Source organism: Anolis sagrei, chromosome 2 (genome assembly GCF_037176765.1).
Source record: "Anolis sagrei isolate rAnoSag1 chromosome 2, rAnoSag1.mat, whole genome shotgun sequence".
Classification (NCBI taxonomy): Eukaryota; Metazoa; Chordata; class Lepidosauria; order Squamata; family Dactyloidae; genus Anolis; species Anolis sagrei.
In genome coordinates this window covers 130,086,540-130,114,103 of record NC_090022.1, presented here as the reverse complement: position 1 = coordinate 130,114,103, position 27,564 = coordinate 130,086,540, and the positions used below count along the sequence as shown (strand labels likewise).

Sequence of the window (27,564 nt, the reverse complement as noted above, 5' to 3'; positions counted from 1 at the left end):
TTGTTTTTATATGCTTTACATTAAAATGAATTAATGAAAGACAAGGGAAGTGGAAGGAAACCAAAAGAGAAAGAATGAGATAGAGAACAGTACGTACAAGCTCTGGATGTCACATCTGATTTATATTAATGAGAAGGTTCTAGGATACCAAATACAATGAAGGAAGAACCATATGGTTACTTACACGGGCTGGACTGCATGGCAAAGAGAAGGTACATTATTATAAAATGTAATTCATGCTTGAGGTTTTAATGCAATTCTTTACATATTTACTGGGATGTAAGCCTGAGTCGTGGGATTTATTCACATGACCATTAGGCATCTGCGTACAACTTCGGCTCTTTGGCTTAGAAATGGAGATGAGCACTCCCTCCCAGAGTTGGACACAACTAGACTTAACGACAAGGGGAAACCTTTACCTTTCCATTACCTATAATGTGTGTGAACTTACAGCCTCACACTTATCTATGTTACACTAAATGAGATGTAAATGGTTACAAGCCACAAGATGATTTCAATATATTATTATGAAAGCAGGACAGTGAAGAATGCCATTAGGAAGAAAAATGAACTCATTCAAAACATGATCCTGGAAGAGTTCTACCAATTCCATGGATTGTGAAAATGATAAATAAACTGATGTTAGAGAAAATCAGACCTGATCTCAACAAAAAGCAATGGTGATTAAACTGAGGCTGACATATCTTGAATATATTATGAGATGATGACACATTGGAAAGTGGAAGGCTGAAGGAAAATAGGGAAAATGCACTGACTGAGTTTGCAAAATCTGAGCAACACAGTTAAATACTGGAGCTTTTGGAAGTCTCACACGTGTGTCTTCGATTCATTTTCAAGTTGTGGCCTTTGCTTCTCTCTGAGGCTGAGAAAGTGTTACTAGCCCAAGGTCACCACAATGGCTGGGCTTTAGCACAGCAGGTTAACCACCAGCTGAAGAAAATATTGCTAATCGAAAGGTTGACAGTTCAAGCCCAGGTCAAGGTGAGCTCCCAGCCATCAGTCCAGCTTCAGCCCACTTAGCAGACCGAAAACAGCAATGTGAGTAGATAAATAGGTACTGCTTTAAAAATGGAGAGGTAATTAAAAAGGCGCTTATAAGGACATGCCAACGATATGGAAGTTGTCTACGGAAAACAAAGCTCCTCAGCATGGAAGATGGAGCAACATCACCCATTAGCTTTTCCTCATTCAAACTTGTACCTTTAACTGTACCTCAAAGTGCATGGGCATTTTGGGGGCCTAAAACCTCAAAGGACAAGCATGGCAAACAGTGATAGATAGTGGTAGTACAAAATGCTTGGCAAGACAAAAAAACAAAATCAAACTCCCATTTCCTGATGACTCCTCCAAGAGCAGCTATTGTTTACTAGTCTCATTTTCTCTATCATGTAACTTGGTAGGCATGAGTATATAACTAGGCAATTGCTATAGTAGATCTTGCCTACCAAGTCACGTGATGACTTGAACTGAAAAAGCAAGTCAGGTATGCACATCCTGTATCTCATAGAAGATATAGGATGTGCATTCTTGATTTAAAATCCAAACAAAGTGTAAGCTCCATGTACCTGAACTTCCCACCTATATATGGTTACATGGGAAGCATTTAGTACATGTATTCAACAATTATTTAACTCCTGGGTGGTCAAAGGTTGGGATGGAGACAATAAAGCAAAGTAGCACTGGAATGGCATAGTCAAGTTCCAAACATCTGAACACTGGCTAAGTAAACTGCTCTATAACTCTTCACCCTTATGACAATTAGAAATGTCTCTGTTCCTCTTGAGATTAGTTCAAGACACATAAAGATGGATCACACATGTCTGTTCACTTCCAAAGGGGGTCGGTGGGGCAGTTGTTCCACCCACACCACCTTCTTCTGCTCATCAGCAATGGCTGCACGAACACAACTGGCAAGTGTCTCCAAATCGTTCCAGGCATCAGGGGCAATAGTACCATACAGGCAAGACAGTGTCTCCAGCTGAGCTTCCTCTTTCCGGGCACTTTCCAAAAGCTGCTCCTCAGTTGCTCCAAGTCGTTGAAGAGCTTTCCTGAAATGCACAGCAGAACGTTAGTAAGCTAATGCTTCCGTAACCCCATTTTATGTTCAATAGGACATGAGGTTCTAGTTGTCCCACTAGAACATTTGCACAATCTAGTTGTATAATGGAGCCCCCAGTGGCACTGTGGCTTAAACTGTACTGTGCAACTGCTGAACTTGCTGACTGAAAGGTCAGTGGTTCAAATCTGGAGAGCAGGGTGAGCTCCCACTGTTAGCCCCAGCTTCTGTGAAACTAGCACTTCAAAAACATGCAAATGTGAGTAGATCAATAGGTACCACTTCTGCAGGAAGGTGATGGTGCTCCCTGCAATCATACTGGCCATGTGATCTTGGAGGTGTCTACGGACAACATTGGCTCTTCGGCTTAGAAATGGAGATTAACACCACACCACCCCTGAATCGGACATGACTAGACTGAATGTCAAGGGGAAACCTTTACCTTTTAGTTCTATGAGGGAGATTTTAAATGGTGGCTATAAGAGAAAGTATTGTCAAAAACAGATCTTTGTGAATAGAAGTAAATGGGAAAATTGATGTGACTATTTGTAATTTGCTATCAAGTCTCTTTTGACTTAGGGTGACCCTGTAAATCAGAGGCCTCCGCAAGCACCACTCATCAACAGGTTTTGCAAACTTAGGACTCCTTTGAAGATAAATAATTGATTGATGCTAAGCTGATAAATTAGGGACATTCACATGCATAAATCACATTACACATGTGAGGCTGAAAAGCCACCATTCCACAATGGATATATTCCTCTGGTAGAAGTGGAAGCAGACTTGTACAGACAGCATGTTCCTCCGTGTATACCACTATGGCATCATGTCATTGATATGTGTTGCACAATGTCGCTATTCACCATGTGTGTTACGTAGTGCCTATGTAATACATTTCAAAGTGTGGATATTTACACTATGCTGAGAGGTTGCTGGTGGCAGCCAAAAGGTGATGTACCCCACTTATCCATTGTCGCCTTCAGCTGCAGTTTTGGAGGGAGACTGTTTCTAAGTGTATGATACCAGTAGGAGATGAGAATACTCTTGTCATTTGCCTTCTGCAGAACAGACAACAGACTGTTGTCAAAGGCTTTCATGGCCAGAATCACTAGGTTGCTGTGAGTTTTCCGGGCTGTATGTCCATGTTCCAGAAGCATTCTCTCCTGACGTTTCACCCACATCTATGGCAGGCATCCTCAGAAGAAAACTCACAGCAACCCAGAAAACAGACTGTGAGGTCCCTTTTGTGCATTGGCTGTATGGCTATAACGTTACACTTATCTTGAAAGGAATCCTCCAAGGTGCACTAGAGCTTGAGTATACCAAATATCTTTAGTGTTTGGAATACATGAATCATGCTGTACAACCCATATATATAGGGTTTAACTTATAATGTTGTAAATCACAGAAAACTGTGGATGTCTCTTCTTTACCACACATCAGAGCAATAGATCAATCCTACCCTGCCATAAGTATATATGGGGCTCACACCCATCATATGTAAATCACCCAAAACCTGTGATGTCTCCTTTTTCCCACACATCAAAGCCATTGGTATTTATGGCCAGCTAATGTCAACTTCCCATTTCCTGCCCTGTTTGTCCATATGCTATGAGACTGTTCTGGGGATATCATAACATGATTATGACACAGACATTCACCCAGAGCAGCAACACTCACCGAAATTTCTTGCTGTTCTTCTCATTGATGGTCAGCAAGATAATGATGGGATAGATTTCCATAGCCAGAAGGTCTTGCACTCTTTCCAGGTCCAGGTCCAGCCAGCCGTGCACATTCTAAAGGTGATCAGGATGAGAATGCCATATTCAACACTGATTAATATTTGTAGCTCTAGTCCTGTGTGAGCAGCTAAAAATCTAGTAAAAGAGATCACTGAATCTACATCCCATTGCAATATCTCCCTATTACCTTTTGCATTAGGCTCTCTATTGTCTGACAGGGAACACAACAACTGTTGTTTGTCTCTCTTCCTTCAGTGAGGGGAACTCGACTTTGTGCTTCATTCTGGGAATCTGCAGAGGTAGGAAGGAACTGGGTCAAGCTCCAAACTGTTCTGGAGTAATCTGCACTATGATTGCTTGGCTTTTTAGATTTCATTAATATCACTTGGGATAACTTGAAAAGAGAATGAGAAAATGTACTGCCAATGTCAAGAAAAAGTGGACAGTGTTTGAGAACAAAGCAGCGGTTACACCAGTAACTGGTAATGCTTTCAAGAGGACCAAACTTGTCTGATGTATCAGCTTAGCGAATCTTCAATTTGTCTCTTCCTTTCAACAAATCCCAAACCAAAGACCCTTAAAACCCAGAAGATTTGTTTGGTCCATGGCTTATAAACAATCTATTTGATTTTTTAAAAAATAATTATGTTCACCCAACAATAGAATCAATCTTAGCCAAGACATACCTGCTGGGCATTTCTCAAATCTCTTGGACAGGCATAGTTTGTCAGCCAAAATCTTTCCCAAAAGCACAGGCACCATGAAGACTGGACGTGGTCGCCCAGGTCTGCAGGGCTTGACCAAGGTGTATGGCATCAAACTGACACAACTCCTCGAGTGGAGGCTGATTCGGGAGTTCACTAGAACAGAAGAAAAAAGGAAAGAAAGGTCAACGGTGCCAGGAAGAAGGCTGAAGAATACTCAGCTGCTGCTTGGCCTTTCAATCCACGGTTTCACTTCAGGTCTTCCACACAAATTTTCCTTAGGATTCTTCAGTAACTGTCATAACTATAAATATCTAGATTCATAGCAAACACGCACAAGAATACAAACAAAAACAAAAATGAGCCTGGAATGTGGGTTGTTGCAGAACTGAGGAGGCAGTTGCATCCTCCTACCTTTTGACTCACAGAAAATCTCATTGTCACCTCAGTTTTAGAAGGAAAAACAAAGAAAACTCCTGCTATTTCAGATTTTCCTCAGAAGAGTGCTTAGGGCAGATGCTGCTCTAGCTTTGAACAGAAGGCTGCAGTAAATTGTCAAAAATGTTATGGCATTGTTTTGTCCACATGGCTTAGAATATGAATAAGCCAACTGTCACTTGAAAGCAACAACAAACTGTGAGAAGAAGGCAATAACCTATGTATTATTTGTGGTTGCTTCAATCTATCTGATACTGACCTTCTCATTTCTTTCATGTTTTGTAGATACATAAATGGGAAAAGAGCATACTAGTATTCCTGTCTAGTCTTAAAGGGAATTGTACTGTGCAAATCCATTCTGGGTGGTTGGTTTATAGCAGACACAGGAATGCAGTTGTAGCTAGACAAGAAGCAAAGCAGTTTAGAAGAATGTACAGATAAGAGTGCTGAAAATTGTAGGGTCAAGGCAGGGAAGGAACCACACTGTCTTTAGAATCACAAATCATGTTGTGTGTGCTTAAACTCACAATTTGACCTGTTAGAATCTGAGAGACCACAATCCATGGATGACCAGAGTGGATTGATCTTATTGTTGTCTGTACTCACAATACGAACCATCTTGGGCTGCACCCCAGAATTCTACAAATCAGAAAGGAAGAGGTCAAATGAATCCTGGAACACATAGACTTATAACATTGGGCAGTATTTAATATCTCATGAACTGTGTCATTCAGACCCAGCTGATCGCAAAAATAAGTCTTCATTTCATGTAACCATTTCTGGTTTTTCTGATGCCTGTCAACATAGTACCAGCCAGAAGAAATTTCCTTCTGTATATCTATTTCCCTATCTCTGTATTTTGCAGTTGCATTTACAAAAAAACAGCAGTGAGAAAACCTTGCCGTTTAAAGTCTAAATGAATGCTTCTAAACTTTACTGACAATACGTCATCACTGCAAGCCATGAGACAGAGGAATCTAAAGAGCGTTGTGCTGCAAGGTAACTCCATGGCTTGCAGCGATGTGGTCAGTCAGAATAACTGAGTTGAGCTAATGTAGGACAGACAAATTTCTTTCCCATGATACATCACAGAATGCCCTTAATTACAGTACCTTGCGCGAAATCATACTCTTCTGGGCCAACTCCTGTATCTGAATGATAAGTTGCTTCTGGGCCCTGCAACAGAGACAATGAGATAGGAATGTATTGGACAGATGGTGGCAGTCATGGGCCCTCCTTGTGAGCTGGTAGACAATATGGACATTTCTGATAGGCAAGAGTGTATTATATATTATCTCCTAGCCCAAACCAGTGGAGATACTCACTGGCAGTAGTTGGGAATAGTGCCTGCATCCAAGTCCTTTATGGTGTAGGGGTTCACGTGGCAGGCTTTCCACTGGGCTTTGCCCCAACACATTGTATCTGTAACATGCAGAATGTCATGACATCCAACTGGAAGCTCCCCAATTGCCTGTCTCTCAAGGCAAAGGTTGGACCGAACATAGAAGGAGTCGCCTGATGTCACCAAATTGGAGTTCAGGTCACTCAGCAGCTTCTTGTATCCTAATGGGACAGGAAACACTGTTGTTTTTTTCTGTGTGAGAGTAGCAGCAGCACAGCAGGCTGGTAGAAACAGTGGGACGAAGGTATGACAACTGCTTCCTATGTAAGAGTCCTGCAGGTCCTGCTCACAATATTTTGATATCCAAGACAGAAAACACAGTTAGCATCTACTCATTCATGCAAATTAGCAAGGAGCACAGTTCATTCAAACATTCACCTACATCAGTGTTTCTTAACCTGTGGGTCCCCAGGTGTTTTGGCCTACAACTTCCAGAATTCGAAGCCAGTTTACCAGCTCTTAGGATTTCTGGGAGTTGAAGGCCAAAACATCTGGGGACCCACAGGCTGGGAACCACTGACCTACATGATCAAGCACTCTTGCAAAGCAAATATTTGCTTCAGTGAGTCCTCTGCAAGTGATAGTCTATTTCCCAGGACTTCCAGATATATTTCATGATCAGGCTACCTTGGGAGAAACCATTGAGCCCCAGTACAATCTGAGAACAAACTACAGTGAACTGTAGACAAAGAGTCTTACCTTCCATGTTCGGCCTCACAGACAGACAACAGAAGCCATTTACTCTCTCCAGGACACACAGAGCCTCCTCCAGTGTTGCCTCCTCCAGGAGAGCTTTGAAGCCTGGTTCTATGACTCCATAATCCACCTAAACATTTTAAGATAAATGGTTCTAACTTTAAAATAAATGTTTGCTTGTGTACCAAAGCAAGTTATGGAAGGGACTCCAAAAGATGAACAACCTTGGAACAGATGGGAACATCAAGCACCAAGTTGGGACAGAGTACAACACAATCTTTTCCCTCTGTATCCACAGATTCTGCCTTTACAGATTCTACCAGCCAGGACATTAAAATATTTTTTTAAAAATAATAATTCCAAAAAGTAAAGTTTGATTTGGCCATTTTATAGGAACACAATTTTACTATGCCACTGCATATAATGGGATTTGAGCATTCATGGATTTTTGTATCCACAGAGTGTCCAGGAACCAAATCTCATTGCCACAACTTTTATTCATTAGGTTGTTTTTTTTTGGGGGGGGGGGGGGGAATCAATGGATTTAGGTTAGCCATGACAGAGGATGGTGGAAAAATTCATCCAATCCAAATTTTGATACAAACCTATCTGGTTTACAAATTTGAGCCCATACACAAATTAGAATACATTCACATGCCAAAGTCTTGCACATCTCAGAATTTTGCTGGTAGTTCACAATTACAAAGTTTGAGCTGATTTGTTTAATAAGGAAGCACACAGCAACAACAACAACAACAACACTGAGGAAATCACTTGCAAGAAGTGTGCAAATTAGAAAATATGTATAAAAACATACTGAAGGAATACAAATAATGAATATAAATTTCAAAGTGTTGCTGCAAACATATCTTATGACCAGGAAAATAAGAAATGAATAAACTGAAACTGTTGGATTCTCTCATTCCTAGACGAAATTAAATTCCACTGATACCATGTGCCATCTCCATGAGGAGAAGGCATATAGGACCTTGAAGGGTAAAACAGAGAATATGATATGCAGTGAAGCGTTTGTAATATCTCACCATTATAATCTGTTGGCCTGGGGATAAAGACATCTCATCAGCAGGAGAGCCTGGTGTGACATGATGAATGAAAATGCCACTTTGGTTGCCACCAATAATGCTGATCTGTTCCAGTAAAGCATCAGCTTGAAATGCGATTGTGGTGATGCGACTTGGAAAGCGCTGAGCAGGTCGACGACGCATGGGCACACTGAGGAGAGGAGAAAAAACAATGGCCATAGAAGTCTCTGGACTCATCTCACAATATACATCATTTCATTCTTTTTGCCCACAGTAGTATAACTTTTTAAACTTAGCTTCAACTGAACTAGAATTACTTATTTAGATGTAGTCAATGTGACAACTAGTGCCACTTGCAATTATTATGTAAATTTCAGTCACCAGTATTATACATGATGCAAACAATATGCTATAGTTTCTGACATATACATATATATATATATATATATAGAGAGAGAGAGAGAGAGAGAGAGAGAGAGAGAGAGAGAGATCTCAATGAACAGTGTAACAGTTTGTGGCCATTGCTTGAGTCATGTGTCTTCAAGTTGAATTCAATTTATGGTGACCCATAAATACAGTTTTATTGCCAAGATGTATTCTGAGGAAGGTTGCAATTTCCTCCTTCTGAGATAGTGTTACCTGCCCAGGCTCATTCAGAGGATTTCCAAGGCTGAGTGGGGACTTGAACCCTTTTAGCTCAACACTCAAACCACTATACCATGTGGGTTTACTTATTCATTTGGAAAAAAGAAGAAATGGAAGCAGAATCCATGAACTCAGGTATGTAGAAGTTCTTTTAAATTATTGGATTGCAGGCAACTGGTTCTTAATAACACCTAGGAGTATAATTGCTTCCAGGAAATCTGATAATCCTTTGCTTGAACAACAGATTATGGGCCTTTTGTTTAAGTGTAACCTTCCCACTTAAACCTTTATGCCCTTTCCCCATGTTTTGCTGCAGCCTACTACCTATACACCTTTGCATTCCAATTAATTCATTGATTAACAATCTCAGTTCTCTCAGTGTGCTATCTGAATCGTTTTTGTAGATGGAATCTAGTTAATTACTTCCCTTGTCTTTGATCAATACCTGCCAGAACTGATCATGTTCTCCACCATGTCATAGATGGAAACTATAATACAAGTGCCTGAGGAACATGGGGGTATAGTCAAAAGGGGTTGGCCAGGCAATAAAATCAAATGATTAATGAGAAAGAATACAGAAAATTATTACTTTAATCAGAGAAACTCTAGATTTTACTAGCAGAGTTTAGGAAAGCATGACAAATCACAAATTGCAGTTGAGTCTTCAGGATAGCAGCACTCAGTCCCTTCATCTACCCTTTTTACTCTCTGCTGAGTTAATAGAAGAGAATCTACGTATATCGTTGACTTTCACTTTGAACTCAGTTCACAGCAACTGAAGCATGCTAAGATTGAAGAGGGAAAGTTGGAGGAGACAAAAAGAAACTGGAGCATTTTAAAAAGAGCTGAAAAAGTATGACAGCAGAGGATTAATCAAGACTGCTCCTGCTAGACTGGGACAGTTGGAGGGTATATTTTCTGAATGTGTCAAGCAGCCGTAGCTCCCCTGCCACTGATTTGATCCCTGGGCCTGTGGGAAAATGACCCAAACTACTTGCGACCTGGCACACATTAGTTACCTTTCTGAGATGCAAGGGTTCATCTGGAACCACAGAGAGGCACCGTCTGTAATGAAGAAATATTTGAATAAATGGAAACAAAGTGATCACTTTTTGCTCTTAGTCCAAACATAATCAATTAAAAATTGTGGGTTCTCTCAGGAAATCTTACCTTCTTTTCCCAGCATCTCAAACTCAATAGAGGGATCCTCCACTTTCTTCCCAGAGGCAAGAGAAAAATCCTCCTCCAGATACTCCTGAGAACTGCTGGACAAGAAGACAGAGGATGTGAGAACAATGGAAGACAAACAGCTAAGTTAAATCCCTGCAGCGTGTCAAATTAAAGAAATCACCTCAATCAGGGTGTCATAATCCTGCCTCCAGTATTAAAACATATTTAAGACATATAAATATGTGTTATTTTACAAGTGAAGCCTGGTTTTGAGCAGTGCTGCTTATGTTATCTGATGTGATGTGCTTTTTCCCAGGGGACAGCATTAAAATGGCATGCCTCAGTGAACAAAACCTCCAATAAAGAAGTTTCTTTTTACACTCATTTTATGCTTGCCCAACCTCCCCCTTTTTCCTCATCTGTTGCCTAACTGGACAATTTTAGCATTATCAGCATATAGAGGATGGTGAAGAAGGGTTGGAGAAGCACAGATTTTCTGAGCCAGGTGTAGCAGCATGTCTGCTGTAAACAATGCAATGAAGCTTAAGGTGGGAAAAGGTTAGGGTTTTATTCAAGCCAATCCTCCTGTAGCTGTGTGTGCCTGCCTACAATACACAAGGTAAACAGCAGTTCCCTGAAGAATTCCTTACTGAGCATGCACGAAATGCAAAACAAGTAGAACCAGCCCACCCCCCAATATCAGAGGTCATCTACTTTTTCTTTTCTTTTCTTTTCTTCCTTTCCTTTCCCTTCCTTCCTTCCTTCCTTCCTTCCTTTTTTCTTTTCTTTTCTTTTCTTTCTTGGCATTGTTGTGTTTCTACTCTATATTTTTTTTCTTGATTAGTGTTTTTGACTTTAAATGTAATTTTAAAAACTTTTTAAAATAAAGTTAATTTTTAAAAAGAAAATAAATGTATTGTCAAAGCCTTTCATGGCCAGAATCACTGGGTTGTTGTAGGTTTTTTCAGGCTGTATGGCCATGTTCTAGAGGAATTCTCTCCTGACGTTTCGCCTGCATCTATGGCAAGCATCCTGAGAGGTAGTGAGGTCATCCTCAGAGGTAGTGAAGACCTCACTACCTCTGAGGATGCTTGCCATAGATGCAGGCAAAATGTCAGGAGAGAATGCCTCTAGAACATGGCCATATAGCCCGAAAAAACCTACAACAACCCAAAAAAATAAATGTTTCTGTGTACTTATATAAGGCTTACTTGACTTGGTTTTTAATTTCCCATGGTTTTGGGAAAAGTTTGCAGAATCTTATTGAACTGCTCTTCTTTTATGTAATGAAGGAACCTATACCTATCCTTTCCATGTCATTTCTACCACTGTTGCCAAAGTTTCTGTTGAGTAAGTAATGTCCCAAAACACATCTATTTTGTTAATGGATATGGCCGCCAATGAACTACAGCTATTTCTTCTCTAGAAGCCCTGCAATAACCAGCACCTAATGGGTCAGGGACCAGCACCAGTCAAGACAACACTGCTTTGAGTAGTTCTGATTTAGAGAAGTAAGGCATCCTTCCCACACCTCATATCTAAAACTGTTTGGGCCCAACACTAAGCCTATATTTCCTACTTTGGTAAGAACAAAGTAGGTATCCAGTCCTTTGGTATCCAGTCCTTTGATTCTGAAAATGTCTGATATGAAAAACTGTGAACCCAAGAATCTAACCTAGTTTAGTGCATATGCCTTCTGTAGAGATGGACACACTAGTCTAGTTAACTATATGAAGGGTTCTGGAGGACTTCTCACACCCTGTTCCTACTATTACATCTGCCACATGTTCAATAGATGTCTTTGGGTAAATCACACAACCTCTGAGGATGCCTGCCATAGATGCAGGTGAAATGTCAGGAGAGAACGCTTTTAGAACATGGCTAAGTCAGACCGAAAGAAGAACTGAACTTTTGATTTCTGTTTCATACTGCTTTTAATGCACTCGCTTTCTTTCTTTCTTCCTTTCTGTTGCACATATTATCTTTCTTTACTCTATCCCTTTCTCCCTCCCACCCTATACTTTTCCCCCTACATTTTATTCTCCTCCCTTTTCAACTATCTGATTCTTAAAATCCTTTTAACAATTTGTATTAATAGAAAATCTAATAAAGACTATTAAAAAAAAGAACATGGCTATACAGCCTGAAACACCTACAACAACCCTAAATCACAAACTCTCTCAGCCATTGTTTTCTTTGTAGCAGAATTAATAGAAGCCACAGAATAGTTTAGAAGTTTAAAAAAATGAAAAATGTTTCCCAAATCAGATAATTTAGAAATAGTATAAACAATCATAAACACCCTATATAGGTTCCTTTGGTTGGAACTATAACAGTTTTCCATATACCTAGTGGACATCAGCACTAGGACGCGGAACAATGGCTTCAAACTACAAGAGAGGAGATTCCATCTGAACATTAGGAAGAACTTCCTGACTGTGAGAGCCGTTCAGCAGTGGAACTCTTTGCCCCGGAGTGTGGTGGAGGCTCCTTCTTTGGAAGCTTTTAAGCAGAGGCTGGATGGCCATTTGTCAGGGGTGATTTGAATGCAATATTCCTGCTTCTTGGCAGGGGGTTGGACTGGATGGCCCACGAGGTCTCTTCCAACTCTTTGATTCTATGATTCTATGATTCTATGACTGTTGGTGACTGTCCTGTTCTACACAGCATCTGATGGTGTACAAAGACAAGGGAGCAACTTTCCAGCTGCCAGGCTGTAAAGAAACTAGATGGGAAACAGATAATCAGGGTGTAGAAAGACTACTGGGGAGTTATTGCCCAGATTTCCAGAGTCAAGAGGGAACATAGTATTTATGTACCCTTCCTATCGTCCTCCACTTCTGCAAAACTCTGGATTTGGGAGATATACTTCTCTGATTAGCAAAATAGTTTTCTGTATCAACATTTTGATGATATTTCTAACATCTTGCAAGGGTTATCATAAACCCCAAAGCCCTGATATATTCTACACACCTTATGGAAAAGGCGTCGTCTTCCAAGGTTCTCCTTTGGAGGGAATACTTGCAAGGTGGGACTGGGCTGCATGACCGAAAGCTCTCAACTTGCTCTTGGCTGGATGTATGGCTTAAATTGGACCAAGACTGAGAAACAAGAGAAGTCTATTTAACCAAAAGAATACTCCAACATGGTAAGACAAATATCACAGTTAAGAGTTATAAACAAGTCACTTGTTCCTTAATTTCCCTTGCTCTAAAAAGGGGACCTAGGAAGAAGACAGGCCTTTAAGCTCTCACAGGAAGTGGAAGGGACAAGTGAGATGAACTTCTCTGTATAGTCACTCAGCTCATTTTTCAGCTGTAGAACATGTTAAGGGTTGTAGAGAGGGCTCTGATCCATATACCTCAGACATGCTTGAGAGTCCATCCTGTTTGTCTTCCTCCTGAGGACAAATGGCATGCATGCGCACCAAACGCTGTTTTGTTTTCAGACAAGGCTTCCTGTGTTCAGAGCTGGAGGGTCCATTCCACTGAACCTGCTGATCCAGAGAGAGAAGCTGGAGGAGAGCAGTAGGGGCTGCTTGCAAAGAAGTATAATGGGAAACAACTCTATGGAGCTTATCACATGAGGTAGGCAAATCATAATTACAACAGGATAAGAGTGGAAGTGATGGGTCTCCAAATACTTATTGTTATTAAAAAGTCTTAATGAGTATTCTATTCTTTTTTAAAGCCCAGCATTCAGTTCAATGTATGGTCTAAAACACATTGGGCTTTTTATGGAATAGAATAAGGATCTGGAGATTAAATAGTGTTCATCCATAGGGACTTGACCTCAACCAAATCTCACCATCAGTGCTGAGCCATTTGGGCCCACCTGCTTCCGGAGTTCACAGATCTCATCGGTGAGCTCAAAGACTCTGCGGCGGAGTGAATCTTTCTCTAGGAGGCTTTGGGAAATTTCCATCTGAGCTGTGTCCCGAGCGCTATAGGCCTAGGGTAAGAGGACAGAGATATGATATCAGCAACATGGGCTTTAAAATGAAAACAAGTCAGTAGAAACTATTCTGCAGAAATAATGCTTCAAGGGCCAGTACTAAATGGACAAAGAGATCTAATATCTCACAGTGATTGAAATTTCCCACAAGGCATTATTGCAAAGTAGAGAAATGTTCAGCAGAAAATATCACTGCAGCCACTACAGTCCTTATCAAATAGAAAAACATGAATCCTGAGGGAAAACTTGAGGGAACTGCATTGACATCTGTCCAACATAGTATAAAACTAAGTAAAAAAATTCAGTGGGGTCAACTTCTGCTAATTACCTTTGAGTAGTACAGATAATTTCCGCTACCAAAATAAATATGGCAGCTGGTTAGATTGGAAATCTTGTCACAACTGATGATTACATTGAGTCACCTACAGGCTGAGAAAGATGGTATACAAATACAGCAAATAAATAAATAATTACATTTTAAATCTCAAGATCCTATGTGCCTTGAATTTACAATAAACAAGTGATGAATCCTACTATTTAATATTATTTATTAATTTACAGTTCTTATATTCCGCCCTTCTCACCCTGCAGGGGACTCAGGGCGGATTACAGTAAACACATATATGGCAAACATTCAATGCCAGTTTGACAAACAACATTTAACACACAAATACACTGAGGCTATTTAACTTTTTTCTGGCCGCCAGGGGAGTTGCTGCTTTTCATCATCCATCAACGACACCGATGAAGTTCTTCCGCATTCCACATTCCCCGGAGTCTTTTTTCTTTATGGCCTCATAAATTAGTTAAATTTAGCCTCCCACACAAGGTGGTCCCTTATTTTCCTACTTGACAGATGCAACTGTCTTTCGGGTTGCAAAGGTCGACAACGGGCTACACAATGGCTGGACACCCACTCCAGCCCGGGCTGGCTTCGAACTCATGACCTTTTGGTCAGAGTGATCTTAATGCAGCTGACACTCAGCCAGCTGCGCCACAATCCTGGTACCAATATTATGTGGTAATCATGAATTGTCATGTTATTTCTGAAACTACTACAATGCTCTGTAGTTTTAGGTTCCCATTAATGGGCCATCTTCTCCCTTATTTTGGCAGCCTTCCTGTCCCCAGACTAATCAGCTACCTCTCCTTGTTGGTCAGATCTCCCGCCCAGATACCTGATCTCTCTCTTTCTGCAGGTCAGCCACTTGTGCCTGGAGGGCACTGATTTTTTCCTTGTAGATCTCACAGTCCACCTTCATCCTCTGGCATTCTATCAAAGTGTGTTCTTTTTCTTCCCAGCACTGTTTAGAGATGCATAAATAGCAAGATAATTGTCTCAATTGTTTACATCACGTATTTATCCTTAATGCTGAAAGCTTATATCAGATACGTACATGAGGTTAGCAACCTTCACAATAGCAGTATAAAATGGGATTTTAGGTCCATGCGACAGTAGGGCCAGTCAAAGATATTTCACTGCTTGAGCAAGATGACACTCTCTTAGCCATTCTCCCTTGCCAGACAGGCACTAGCACGGGTGATGGGACAGACACCTCTGTTTTTCTTAAAGTAGCAGTCAATCTTATCTTGGAAGACACAACTATCTTTCAGGGTATGAAGATACCTGAGTTATCAGCCTCACTTTACTTAATGGTAGGGCTCATGTTGTATTTCAGATTGATTTCGGGGAATGAAGCTAATGTGATATTTTGACAGACTCACTCAATAAGTACATTGTTGATATTAGCTTTGCAGTATTCTGATGTACATCTCAGGCCCTCAACTGCTGTGTTGCAGGCAAGAACTGTGAACATCAATCTTGCATTAGTTGTGTCAATAAGCTGGAATAGCTAACTGCCCTCCCCCCTACAAATCCCACTCCTCTAAAGACATTGAGGTACTGGTCTTCATTATTTTATTTTGATTGCAAAAGGATTTGCTGAAATCAGAGTAGCAACAAACATATTGCCTTCTGCTGGGTTAAGATGCCAAGACTGACTGCAAGAAAGCTGGACAATTTGGAGCTGTCTCTTTGTCTGTAACTGTGTGAATAGATTCCTGACTAAATACAGTAGGACTAATAGGACATTTTGGTAGTGCACTAACTTAACATACCAAGCATCTTCTGTTTGGGCACACTGAAACTCACATCACTTATAACCAACATAGTTAAAGATACAGTATTGTGAGAACTAAAGTCTAAAATATCTGGAGGGCTGCAGTTGCCCCATCTCCAATCTAAATGCTGGAAAAGAGACCTTCTGCCTTACATCTTGAGTAAGGACAACCACGATTTCGTCTAGTATGACACTCTTACCTTCTTGCGTTGATTCTCAGCCAGGGCTGCCTGCTCCCTTAGAGAATGGATACGGTTCAGTAGTTCTTGTTTGCCTTCTAGAGCATCATCCAGGTTCTGTTCTAAAATGTCTTTCTGCACCTAAACAAGGGATACGTGCTGATTTGACAAGCTGCTTTCCATCCCAACCTCATCACTCCTGCCTAGGAAGGAATAGGTAGTTGTCGAACATGTAGATATGCCAGATGCCTTCTCCATTAGCTACAAACATCAAATAAGTTATTGGAACTGTGTGATGCAAATCTACCTTTAATTTTGCTGAAATCAGCCACAACCATCTTTCACAATGGTAAATTATGAGAATGCCTCTGGCTTAAGGCTGCAGAAAGCTATCCCTGTATGAGCACATTGAGGATCGATTTCTACCTCGGATCTATATTGCAGAAATAGGCAACTGCAGCAGGTGTAGGGGTCTATTCCGACCTATAGAAAGCCACAATCCTGCCCCTCCTTTAAATTATTTTTAAAAATCATACCTAAAAGTCAGGGTAAATCTACCTCTGCTGATGACTTTTTTTTTAGTGGGGTGTGTTTGACCAAAACTATTGCTGTTAGATGACTCCAAGAACAGCACATATCAGGTTCTCACTTTGAAATATACTTTTTGGCCCAAAACTTTGGGAGTGTGCACAAGCCACATGGCCCTTAAGTTGTATTTCCCCCATCCTTTTTATCCCTGTTCTTACATTAACCAGTCTGTCCTGGCATTTTCCAAATAATCTTCCAAACTGTAGTTTGGTGAGGTTGGTAACAAACATCAGTTAAAGATCCATAATCCACCTTCATGAACCATAGTTCTTATAAGTACCTGGAGCACTTCAGTGAATACAAAATCAATTTTGAATTGCAGTAAGACTCTGTGCTTAGACATAAGTTTGGAATTTTTTTTTTACCACACTGAAGGTCTCCAGGTCCACAAGAGACTTGAGGTGGGAATTTTCTTCTTTCAGCATCAGAAGCTCTTCCAAGGCAGTCTTTGGGGGTCTTTCCCTTTCACAGTAGGATGACACCTGGGCTCGCTGCAGTTCCTGCTTCATTAGGTAGAGCTGAAATTCACAGAAGCAGGCAAAGGGGAAATGGATTGGTGGTAGAGATTAGAGGTACTGGAGAACATTTGCCAAACAGCTTGTCACACTCACTATGACACGGGGAACTTTCTCAATCAGAGTGGGCAATTATTCCCCTTCAGAATATATATTCCCCATATCTCACCTGACCAACAAAGCCACCAGCAAAGACTTATGAATACAGAAATATCATCAAACACCATTAAACTCTTGCTTAGGTACTGACTTAAACAGAAGCTGAGCCAAAAAAGCCAGAAATAAGACAGTGGCATTAGTATGTTCAGGAAAGCACTGAGATATGCAGAAGCAAGTAAAGAGAACTAAACAACTTAATAGGAACGGAATGTGCATATAGTCAGATGAAAAAAATATAAAGAGAAAAGTGTGAAAGTTGTGTGTGTGTACGGGCAGGGGCATGCTCTCTTTGACCATTTACGAATCCTGGAGGAAATCATAGCTGATTAACAGAACTATGAACAGGAGCTCTCCTGCTAAGATATGTGGATGCACTCTAATACTTCACTGTAAATTCTACATGTAAGCATTAGCTGTGAGTTGTCTATATTCCAAACCATTGAATGTTTTTAAGAGCGAGCCAGGGGGTGCTGTGTGAATTAATAGGATTTTAATGGTTCTATTGGTTCCACTATTCTTCTATTTTAGTGTTTATATGCTTTTGATTTTAATCTGCACATTGTTTGATTTTTTTTTACTGTTAGCCACTTTGAGCCTCCTCTGAGGAAAAGCATTTGCTATGGTTTCATTAAGTGGGAAGATGGTGATGGTAATAGTAATAACAATAACAACAATATTATTATTATTATTATTATTATTATTATTATTATTATTCATTCTGCAGTAGCAGTGACAAAGCCAACAACAGCATGGCAAGAAAGAGGAAAAGTGGGCTATTTTCCAGGTTTTAATAGCCCACTTAAACTGCAAGCATGTAAAAAGTTACCAGGAGTAATCACAAGCAAGAAACTGTGGAGATTTCAACAAAAAATATCAGTGTCGATAGTAGACAGTTACTGCCATTACAAGACTAGTTGACTTCCATTCACTTGTCATACCTCTTCCTGCAGGCTCTGGCATCGAGTGATGGCCAGGTCCTTCTCTTGCAGGGCACTGCTGTAGCGTAAAGAGAGGCCATAAAGTTCATCCTTCAGCTTGAGGGCTTCGTGGAAGTGTGTACTGAGCTCCCGCTTCATGCGGTTACACTCAGCCTCAATGCCCTGCAGGCTTTCTGCTCGGGCTTCCAGCTGGGAGGTGCTCTCCTTCAGTTTGCGACAGTGGTGGAGCAGGGATACTTTCTGCCGCTTCTCCTGGCTCAGCTCCTCCTGGAGGCTGCTCACCGCTTTGGCCAAGCATTCTGTCAGCTGGGAGCTTTCAATCAGGTCTCAGAAAAGGGAAAGAACATTTAGACCTTTGTCCAGCTCCAGAACCGGACACCTCTATCTCAGCTGGAAAAATTCTAGCAACACTAAAAGTTAACAAATTGATAGCTATTTTTACATCTTTGCAGTCAGGAAGTTATCTGGGGGAGGTAGTTAGGGACTTGCTAATGTATAGAAGAAACTTACGACTTTGTGGTGGAAAATATTCTATGCGCTACCCAATTATATCCAGAAGGAAGCATTATATATAGGTGGGTTCAGTCCAGGGGGTGGAAATGCTCACCACTGAAATGGTTGTGATCAATGGAAGGCTCCAAGCCAGTGATGAGGACGAAAATATCCGGGTTGTGGAGTTTCAGGCTTTCCAGGAAAGCAAGGGCTCCATTTTTCCCACGGGATTTCAAGAGATCCAGCATGTGACCTGGAAATGAGCACGGTAAAAAATAATTTAAAAGGACAGAGGAGCCCCACATTAGAGAAGCCTTAAGGTTCATCCTGCTCAAAGAGAAGCATACTTTATATTTCTTACAACGGACACAATGGCAATTTAAATGTCTCAGTCAATGGCCAGCTTTCCTTTCCCACATTACTCATTTGTTACTAGCAGAGCCCATCCTGTGGCTGGAAGCTAAACTGACCCCACTAGAAAGTTAGTACGCTGTGCTATAAGTAATCCTAAAAAAAGAAGAGCAACGAGGAAATACTTGTTTATCCCATAAGTGTGTAGTTTTCCACACCCAGGTTGCTCACCCACTCTCATGGCACTGTTTGTGAACTGAGGATTGTGGAGCACCTCCTCCTCATCCAGTTGGCCAAACACCTTGGCTTGGCGCAAGTATGGGGTAAGACGGCTTGGAGATACAACGCGCACAATTCTGTAGCGATGGCTGTCCACCATCTCCCACAGACGCTCCTCATCCATGTCACGTAGCTCTTGGTCTACCAGATTAGGGACATCTGCTCCTGTCTCTGCCATTGTGGGAACCTGAAAGGACAAGAGACATTTGTACTTTTTGGAAAGATGGAAATCAAAAGTGTTTATAAGGCAGCCTTCCCTGCGCCAATTGTATTCAAGCGTTTTGGTCTAAAAATTCCAGCCAGTCCAGCTAATTTTATTTATTGGATTTATATCCCGCCTTTCTCCCAAACTGGCCAATGACATGAAAAGAAGGGAGATGTAGGGCAAAATGGAGAGCACCAGGCTAGGGATTCGAATGAGTGGTTTGAGTGTTGCACACAACAAGTTAGAAAAACCTCTTCTGTTGTATAACATTTCATTAACTACAGTTTTGTTTCAAACTAACACACAGTTAGATTCCAGCATTACACAGAAAATATGATTTTTGGAATTGTTAAGTGACATTCCTCTGCAATTTAATCCAAAATATCAATAACACTACACATTGATTTCTGTAGCTACAAATTAACCCCAAAAGCACTGGCTGAATTCAGAGTTGTGTACAGTTTGCTATTTTGCACAAACACAGCAAACTCTCAAAGTCTGATAGTGCATACAAAATACAGCACTAGAGTAATTGCTCTTTTTCTTTCTTTCTAGAATGAAACTAGAGAATCTGAAAAGTGAGTGATGCTCTTTTTCCATAAATAAAGGGACCTAAATATTATAGAAAGACTGAAGACAGTTTTTTTTAAAAGATGAAATCATTTCAAAGACTTCTTATAGATTTTCAAGGGTCATAATATAAGTCTGCAGAATAATGAACAAGACAATTGGAGGCTGATGAGATTTCATTAGATATAATCACAGAAATTTCCACTGGAAAAAATGTAAAGAAATACTATGGGAGCTGGCTCTGATAGAAAAAACAAGCAGCAATCGAACACAGAAAACAAATACAGGTACCTTACACTGCTAGGAGCTGATATTGTATTCACCCTCTGCCAATGCAAAGAAATCTGTGGAGAGAATTAATAGGATAAATATAAGGAAAAGCAAATGAACATACATTACCTATTGTAAAAACATTAGTATAGCATGCCTAAGTATTAAATAAGTCAATATGCCTGTTGAGCTTTCAAAATTATCACTCTGGTGCATGATGAATGAAAATATATCTTTAAAAACTTATCTTAAAATCTATCTTAACAACATATTTAAAAGAGACACAGTTGAGCAGTGGATCAGGGGGCTGAATTAAAGTCTCCAATGGGAAAATTATTTAGTGCCCTGCAATGTCTTGTTCTGCTCCATGAAGTACAGAAACAGAATACAGTGTTCTGGATGGGCTAATGTTTTTCCCCATTCTGAGGATATTCATTGCATCAATGGAACCTACACTGTCATTAATTTAATGGGTCTATCCTAACTGGAACAAATCATTGGAGTTGGGCTGATGTACTTAAGCTTTTCTTAGAGGTTCTCTCAGCAGAGGGGCTTGACCTTGCCTTCCACCCAAGGGATTTTTATGACTGAGAACTGTTTTCAAACCTGGTGTCCCAATGTGCTAGTCCAACACTCAAACCAGTGCACCATACTGTGTTGGTCTACACCAGTGGTTCCCAACCTTTTTTTGACGAGGGACCACTTGATCAGGGACCATTTTGACCAGGGACCACTCTCCAACATTAGTTCCAAAAGGATTATGAATCAGTTTTTGGTCAATTTTAGATTTGGTTTGATTATTTGGGGTGCTGATTCAGAAAATTGCATTGGATAGATCACATCAGCTCTAGTTTCTGATATAAAACATATGCCATCAAATAGTCGCCATCTGCTCACCCATAGAAACCATATTTCATAAGTCTTGGTACTATTATAAGAGGGTTGTGCAAGACAGGTGCTGTCGTTGCAACGGTGTACTAATGGTGAGGCCATGGACCATATTTTAGTTCTTGTGGACCACAGGTTGGGAACCATTGGTTTACACCATACTCTCCAACTATTATGGTTTGCCATGGAGAGCGTCAGTTAACCCGCCTCCCATTCTAGTTTCCTTTTAAAATGTCCCAGTTTTTTCTCCTCCGCCCACTTTCTCCTTTTGTCTTCGGATTTCATCATATGTTGCAAGCCCAGTTCAAATTGCAAAGGTAGTTTGCACTCAGTTAACTCATCAGAGAAGCAGAGGAGAGAAGTGGAAGTGGTGGAACCTGGCCATTCCAAGAAAGCTCAGGCAAAACAGCCACAGCTTCTCATAGTATATCCTTCCTGTTTAATAACTTTTGCCATCTTGATCACAGTGTTGCTTGACTACAAGTGACCCTGTTTCCATCTGTCAAACAGTGGCGGATATGCCATGCTGGCTAAAAATGCTTGGAGTTGTAGGTCAATAGCAAATGTCATTCTACAGAATTTCCATCCAGATTAAGATTTTGAAAGGAGGCCATCCTTCAAATATATCACTATCATTGGAAAAGCCCAAAATGAATTCACAAAGGAAAGTTCTTTCAGGTCCAAAATCTAGAAACTCCCACAAAGAGGTATATCAGCACTCATCTTGCTTTCATTTTTGATCATATATAAATAATTCCTTTTTGGGTGGACATTTTAAATTTCTGCACTTTAAGTTTAAATTTTCATTTTTTTGCAAAAAGCAATGGGTGAGTTTTTTCATAAGCTTGCTGGTTGAAATTTTTACATGCTTCTTAATTTATAATTGTCTGATTTTTATATTTAACAATTCCTTTTAAATGTGTTATAAACCAGCTGGAGATGATTTGTGTCTGAAGGGCAGTTGATAGTTTTAAAAAATAAAACAAATGAATAAAACATAATGGTTTGAGTGTTGGACTGTGATACCAGGGTTTGAATCCAACTCAACCATGGAAACTCACTCACTGCAAACCTGTCATTGTCCTCAGAAGAGGACAATGACAACTGTCTTCTGAATGAACCTTGCCAAGTAAATGCCACAAGGGTCACTGTAAATCAGAAATGGAAGGCCCGCCAGCACCACCAGAAACAAAACAATATGGTCCTTTTATGGGCCACAGTGAGGTGCTAAGCATACCTCATATGTCAAGGCATTGAAGGAGGAAGACAAGGAAACTCCATAGAAGAGATAAGACAAAAATATTATCCTACCATAAAAACTTTTTCTACCTTCATAGTTCAAGGACCAAGGAGTGGCAGAGAACAATATTGTAACTATGATATTTGCAAAAGTTTAAGGAGTTAACAGAGTAAAGTACAACTTGGTGAAGAATCATGCCAACATAAGTTTCTATTTCATACCGAGAAAGGTTTAGGCGACCTGGGAAAATTATAATTTTGAGGAAGAAAGGCTGAAAAGAATTTGAGATCTTGGACCATCAAATTTGGGTGAAGTGAGGCTTACATCTCCCTACAACTAGGCTGGTAGGCTGAGATTAAATGACCTGCAGCACGGTATCACCAAGACCTCTGTATCATTGACCATTCATGGGAACTGACATTAGGAAGGGTACTAAAAGATCAGGTATTAAAAATAATTAAAAACACCAAAAAAAATTCATGAAGCGTTCCCTGGAATAATAAAACACGACAAAAATATATTCTGTGCATACCTACTTTGGATTAAGCTACATTGAACACATTGAGGGTTTCCTCTAAGAATATATTGCACTTGTAGGAGTCTTCATATCTAAGGATTTTTCAGTGACAATGGATGAGAAAAGTAACGTGTACTTTCTCTAACACATCTGTAAATACACAAAAATGAGTAACAATCAGTCTGGCAATATTGAGGTCCCGTCTCCTGTCCCCCCTCCATTGAAAAAACAATTCAGATGCCTGGGCACAGACAAAACCTACCTCATTTTAAGTTGCCTTGGTTTACTGAATCAAATCAAATCAAATCTATTCTATTAGCAGTTTGCAAATAGAAATAAATGGCACCAATACTTTTGCAAAGGAGAGTAAACCTCTTTTTGTATTAATGGTTTATTTATTAATTAGATAGAGATAAATAGATTATAGGTAGGTAGATACACACATCCAAAAAAGAAAAGGCAAGAACTAAACACGTGATCTTCTTCATGCAAAATTGTGTGCCCCCATTGAGCGATGTCCACTGCCCTAGCAGGTTAATTTATAAGGCACAGAGGCAGGCAGGTGCGTAAAATACAGCAGAAGATGATGAAGAAGAATACACTTTATTTATTACCCATCTCTCCTGGTGGCTCAAGACAGGGTACAACAAATTCGAACACAAACAAACATGAAAATACAATAAATTACATAGGTAATTTATTACACACACATATGCAAACTTATACCAAACAGAGATATTGACATATAGTGGTAATAGAATGGAAACCAAAACTCATAATTGAAAGTAGACTGGGTAGGCCTACCAGAAGAGATGAGCCGTCAATTGCATTTTAAATTCTGACACCTTTTTTTAGCTTTCGGATCTCTTCTGGCAGGTCATTCCGCAGTCACGTGGCAGCCGATGAAAAGATCTTTTGGGTGACAGTCACCAGCCAGGTTCTGGTGACTGTCCAACAGGTGATCTCAGTGTCCAAAAGAGTGATTGTGCAGGAGAAGATGTGACCACCATATCTGCAGGGAATACATTCAAACACACACCATGTATAGCCTATGGCATCTGGTATTTATTGACAATCTCCTACAAAGTACTAATCACTGCTAAACAGGATAAGCCCTCATTACTACTTGGATGGGAGACTGGGTTTCAAGCTCATTCAAGCCCAAGGGCCACATCAGTCCTGTCATTGCCTTCAAAGGGCCAGTTGTAATTGTGAGGCTGTATAAATGTAACTATGTTGCTCTGGCATTGAAAGCTTTGTGGGCCACATAAAATGATATGGTGAGCCGAATTAATGGGTCTTGCATTTGGCCTGTGTGCCATAGACATTACAGTGGGCCCTTAGTATCCCCGGAGATTTGGTTCCAAGGTCCTCCATGGATACCAAAAGTGGCCATTATGTGCAATGTAGTAATATGGTGTCCTGTATATATGAAATGTCAAAATATAGATTTGATTTTTGAATTAAAAAAAAAACACTTTCAAGCTGTGAGTGGTTGGATCTGTGGATACGGAATCCATGGCTATAGAGAGCTAACTGTAATTTAGAGTAAATGGCAAACCACTTCTGAGTCTTCCTTGCCTAAGAAAACCCTATGAAATTTATGGGATCACCATAAATTGATAGGCAACTTGAAGGGTCACACATCCAGATATGTGTGCCTGCCTTCGTCCACATTTTCTAAAAGAATGTATAATTGGGACTGTTGAGTTTCTCCATAACATCAAGCCTAGTCCACAGTTACATATATTGTCACATCACTGCAGGTAGGAATATGACAGACAGAAAATAAGAAGACACTTGGACATTTTCCAAGATAGGACAGAATTGCAGATTAAATGTGATGAAAGAGATCTAAAACTAGAATGTTCCAGTTCAGGGGAAATAAGGTAAAAAGAGAATAACAACTGAGGATTCTAGTCACAGCACAAGAGGGCAGAAATTGCTGAAGGACCTCTTTCCCTTTCATGGCACCCCATGCCTGTTGCCCAAAACGGTTGCCTCTCTCTGCCTAATGGTATGGACAGTTCTGCTCTTTCTGTGAGTAGTAAAGTACTCAGTAGTAAAGCGAGTAGTAAAGTGAGTAGTAAAGTAGTAAAGTGAGTAGTAAAGCTGAGTAGTGAGTAAACTGTGAGTAGTAAAGGTGGGGAATTGGTCAGGTAACAGCAATGATAAAATCCAGGAGTCATATCTGACATTTAGTCTAGGATATGATTTGTATGTTTTTCAATATATTGATAGAAAACCAGTGCAGTCTGCATCTTGAACTTAGATTCTGGGAGACCTGGGTTCAAATCCCTGCTCAACCATGGAAGCCTACTGGGTGACCTTGAAAAAGTCAAACCCTCACAGCTTCAGAGAAAGGCAATAGCACCCCCCCCCCAAAAAAAAACCAAGGTTGGCATGCCTTAGGGTTCCCATAAATCAGAAATGTTCTAAAGGCTCACAACGATATCTGAAATCCCAATTTTCCTACCCAACATAGCCAATGGTGAAAAATCCTGAGAACTGCTGACTAATATCTGTAAACTCACATGATTCCCACCCTTTATTTAGTCTCTAGGTCTTTTCTACCAATTTGCTATGGACTCTGTGCTTGAACACTAGATGGATTGCTTCAAGATACTGAACTTATTTTCCCTTCACCTCTTTTACCCAAGGTGTACTATAAATATTGTAAGGGTCAGAAATACATTAACTGTAGCACTGAGTAACAGCCTTTCTTTCCTTTATGCCAACACATTTGAAGGAAAAGTTGAAAGCAAAAGCAGAAATCCTGTTTGGTCTTACCTGATCCCAGCGATCAACAATGATGAATGTTGTTATGGGCAGCTGCATGCCTGGGAAGGAGGAAGGGAGAGAAAGAATGATTTTTAAGAGCAGCAGGCAAACAGGTTTTTCAGGCAAGCCAGCTCTACTTGCCATGGAGATTTGAAGTTTCCAACAGTAGTTCCTCATGGGCATAGTGCCAGGCTAAAAGACACATTAAACCACTGGAGGTGCAGGGCAAGGTTGCAGCACAGTCAGGCTTCAGCACCCAGAGAGCTTACTTCCGCTCACCTTTAGCTACAGAAGAGACAGAGATATGCATCTGGATTAGGGGATGGAAATACAAAACCCATGCAGGTCTAAAGCAACGTCATTGCTTTGATCCAGATCTTGGAAACTTACTTTTTTTGGACTAAATCTCCTAAACTATAAGTTTCAGAGTTTGTTTGTTTTTTAAAGGCATTTTTCCTTTCTGTGACCTTTGAACAGTTAATGTTGTCTCACTTTGGTTTCACATTTGTGAATGGATCAGAGAGATATTAACTTTAATGGCTATTTTTTTGGTAATAATACACAGTGATAAACCCGAGTTTCATTGGAAACAACATCTATAGAATGCAATGGTACTATATCACATGTCTATTTTTATTATATTAATATCTGGGTTTTCAGCCAGGTTTGGAACCATCAGCCATCAAGGGTACTCTATTAGTATATGATGGGAGCACAGGTGGGAAGACAGTCTCTACTCACTTCTTGGCCAGTAGGGTGAACCTATAGATAAAAATGAGGAATGAGAAATAATAGTGATGACATTGGTAAGGTAATTTAAATCAGGGTGTTTTAATATAGCTATTTAGTGCAGCTCCCAAGAGAAACAAAAACACATCAACAATAATTCTAGTTTCGTCACAAGAATACAATCTGTTCTATTTTGGCTTAGGTAACCTCTTCTACACCAACAACAGACTTTGCTTCTGTAATGCTCACTTGTTTGGACAAGCCTCAAGCAGCCTTTCCCAACCTGGTACTCCCCAGTTGTTTTCTCTTCAGCATTCAGTCAAAACAACTCCTGTACTGCTGGGATGGCAGAGTTCGGGGTTCAACTCTACTTGAAGGCACCAGGTTGTGGAAGGCCAGCTTTAAACTAAGCAGACAACCAAACTGTTATGTATTCCAACAACCTGCTTATCTGAAAGCAACCCTACGGTGGGGTTTTTGTCAGAGCAATCTTCATAATGCTTGCTTAAAAGTTGGAAGAGGAGTGTTTCTCTTTGTGTTTTACTGTTTCTTGTCTCCATCGTGCTAGTTTGGGAGTCACCTACTTGTGGGTTTCTTTCTTTCATGCAAATATGGATTTTCCTTCCAGGAACTTAACCAACTCTTCAATTCCTAGCTAGGTAGAGCTTCTGACTGGACCTGTAGGTATTTTGATAGGCACTTCCCTCCCAACAAAAGAAAATTTCCTCACAGAAGATTTGTATCTATTGCAGTCACCAAGGAATATATTCAGGCTGGAAATATTTTACTATTGCGTACACTGAGACATCAGAAAGCAAAGCCACCAATTTGAACAATTTGGAGTATTTTTGGATTTGCAATTCCAGCTAAGT

The 27,564-nt window shown here is 40.3% G+C and overlaps 1 protein-coding gene across 10 annotated transcripts; it reads right to left on the bottom strand.

Annotated features, from left to right (window-relative positions):
• On the bottom strand, positions 1–27,564 carry CARD14 (caspase recruitment domain family member 14). 10 transcript variants are annotated; one of them, XM_067463858.1, is made up of 24 exons: positions 25,973–27,564; positions 23,987–24,194; positions 23,202–23,332; positions 20,559–20,611; positions 19,445–19,679; positions 18,978–19,115; positions 18,371–18,696; positions 17,124–17,276; positions 16,192–16,311; positions 15,050–15,175; positions 13,752–13,868; positions 13,279–13,413; positions 12,891–13,018; positions 9,918–10,012; positions 9,767–9,812; positions 8,103–8,292; positions 7,063–7,189; positions 6,287–6,524; positions 6,074–6,137; positions 5,489–5,600; positions 4,506–4,679; positions 4,007–4,110; positions 3,758–3,873; positions 1–2,069 (listed from the first exon to the last, which is right to left on the bottom strand). In XM_067463858.1, the coding sequence occupies exons 5-24, from the start codon at positions 19,668–19,670 to the stop codon at positions 1,832–1,834; spliced, it is 2,973 nt and encodes a 990-aa protein (XP_067319959.1). In that variant the 5' UTR covers positions 19,671–19,679; positions 20,559–20,611; positions 23,202–23,332; positions 23,987–24,194; positions 25,973–27,564; the 3' UTR covers positions 1–1,831. The 10 variants fall into 10 exon arrangements, with proteins under 10 accessions (XP_067319959.1, XP_067319960.1, XP_067319954.1 ...); XM_067463859.1 differs by having other exon boundaries at positions 13,279–13,410; positions 25,973–27,563; XM_067463853.1 differs by having other exon boundaries at positions 13,725–13,868; positions 23,198–23,332; positions 25,973–27,562.

Bases quoted from the DNA above. Each gene is read 5' to 3' on its own strand.
- CARD14 (XM_067463853.1), bottom strand. From the start codon at position 19,670: ATGGCAGAGACAGGAGCAGATGTCCCTAATCTGGTAGACCAAGAGCTA. The intron at 9,813-9,917 runs GTAAGATTTCCT...TCTTCATTACAG, and splicing joins TGAGATGCTGGGAAAAGAAG to ACGGTGCCTCTCTGTGGTTC. The intron at 5,601-6,073 runs GTACTGTAATTA...TCTGATTTGTAG, and splicing joins AGAGTATGATTTCGCGCAAG to AATTCTGGGGTGCAGCCCAA.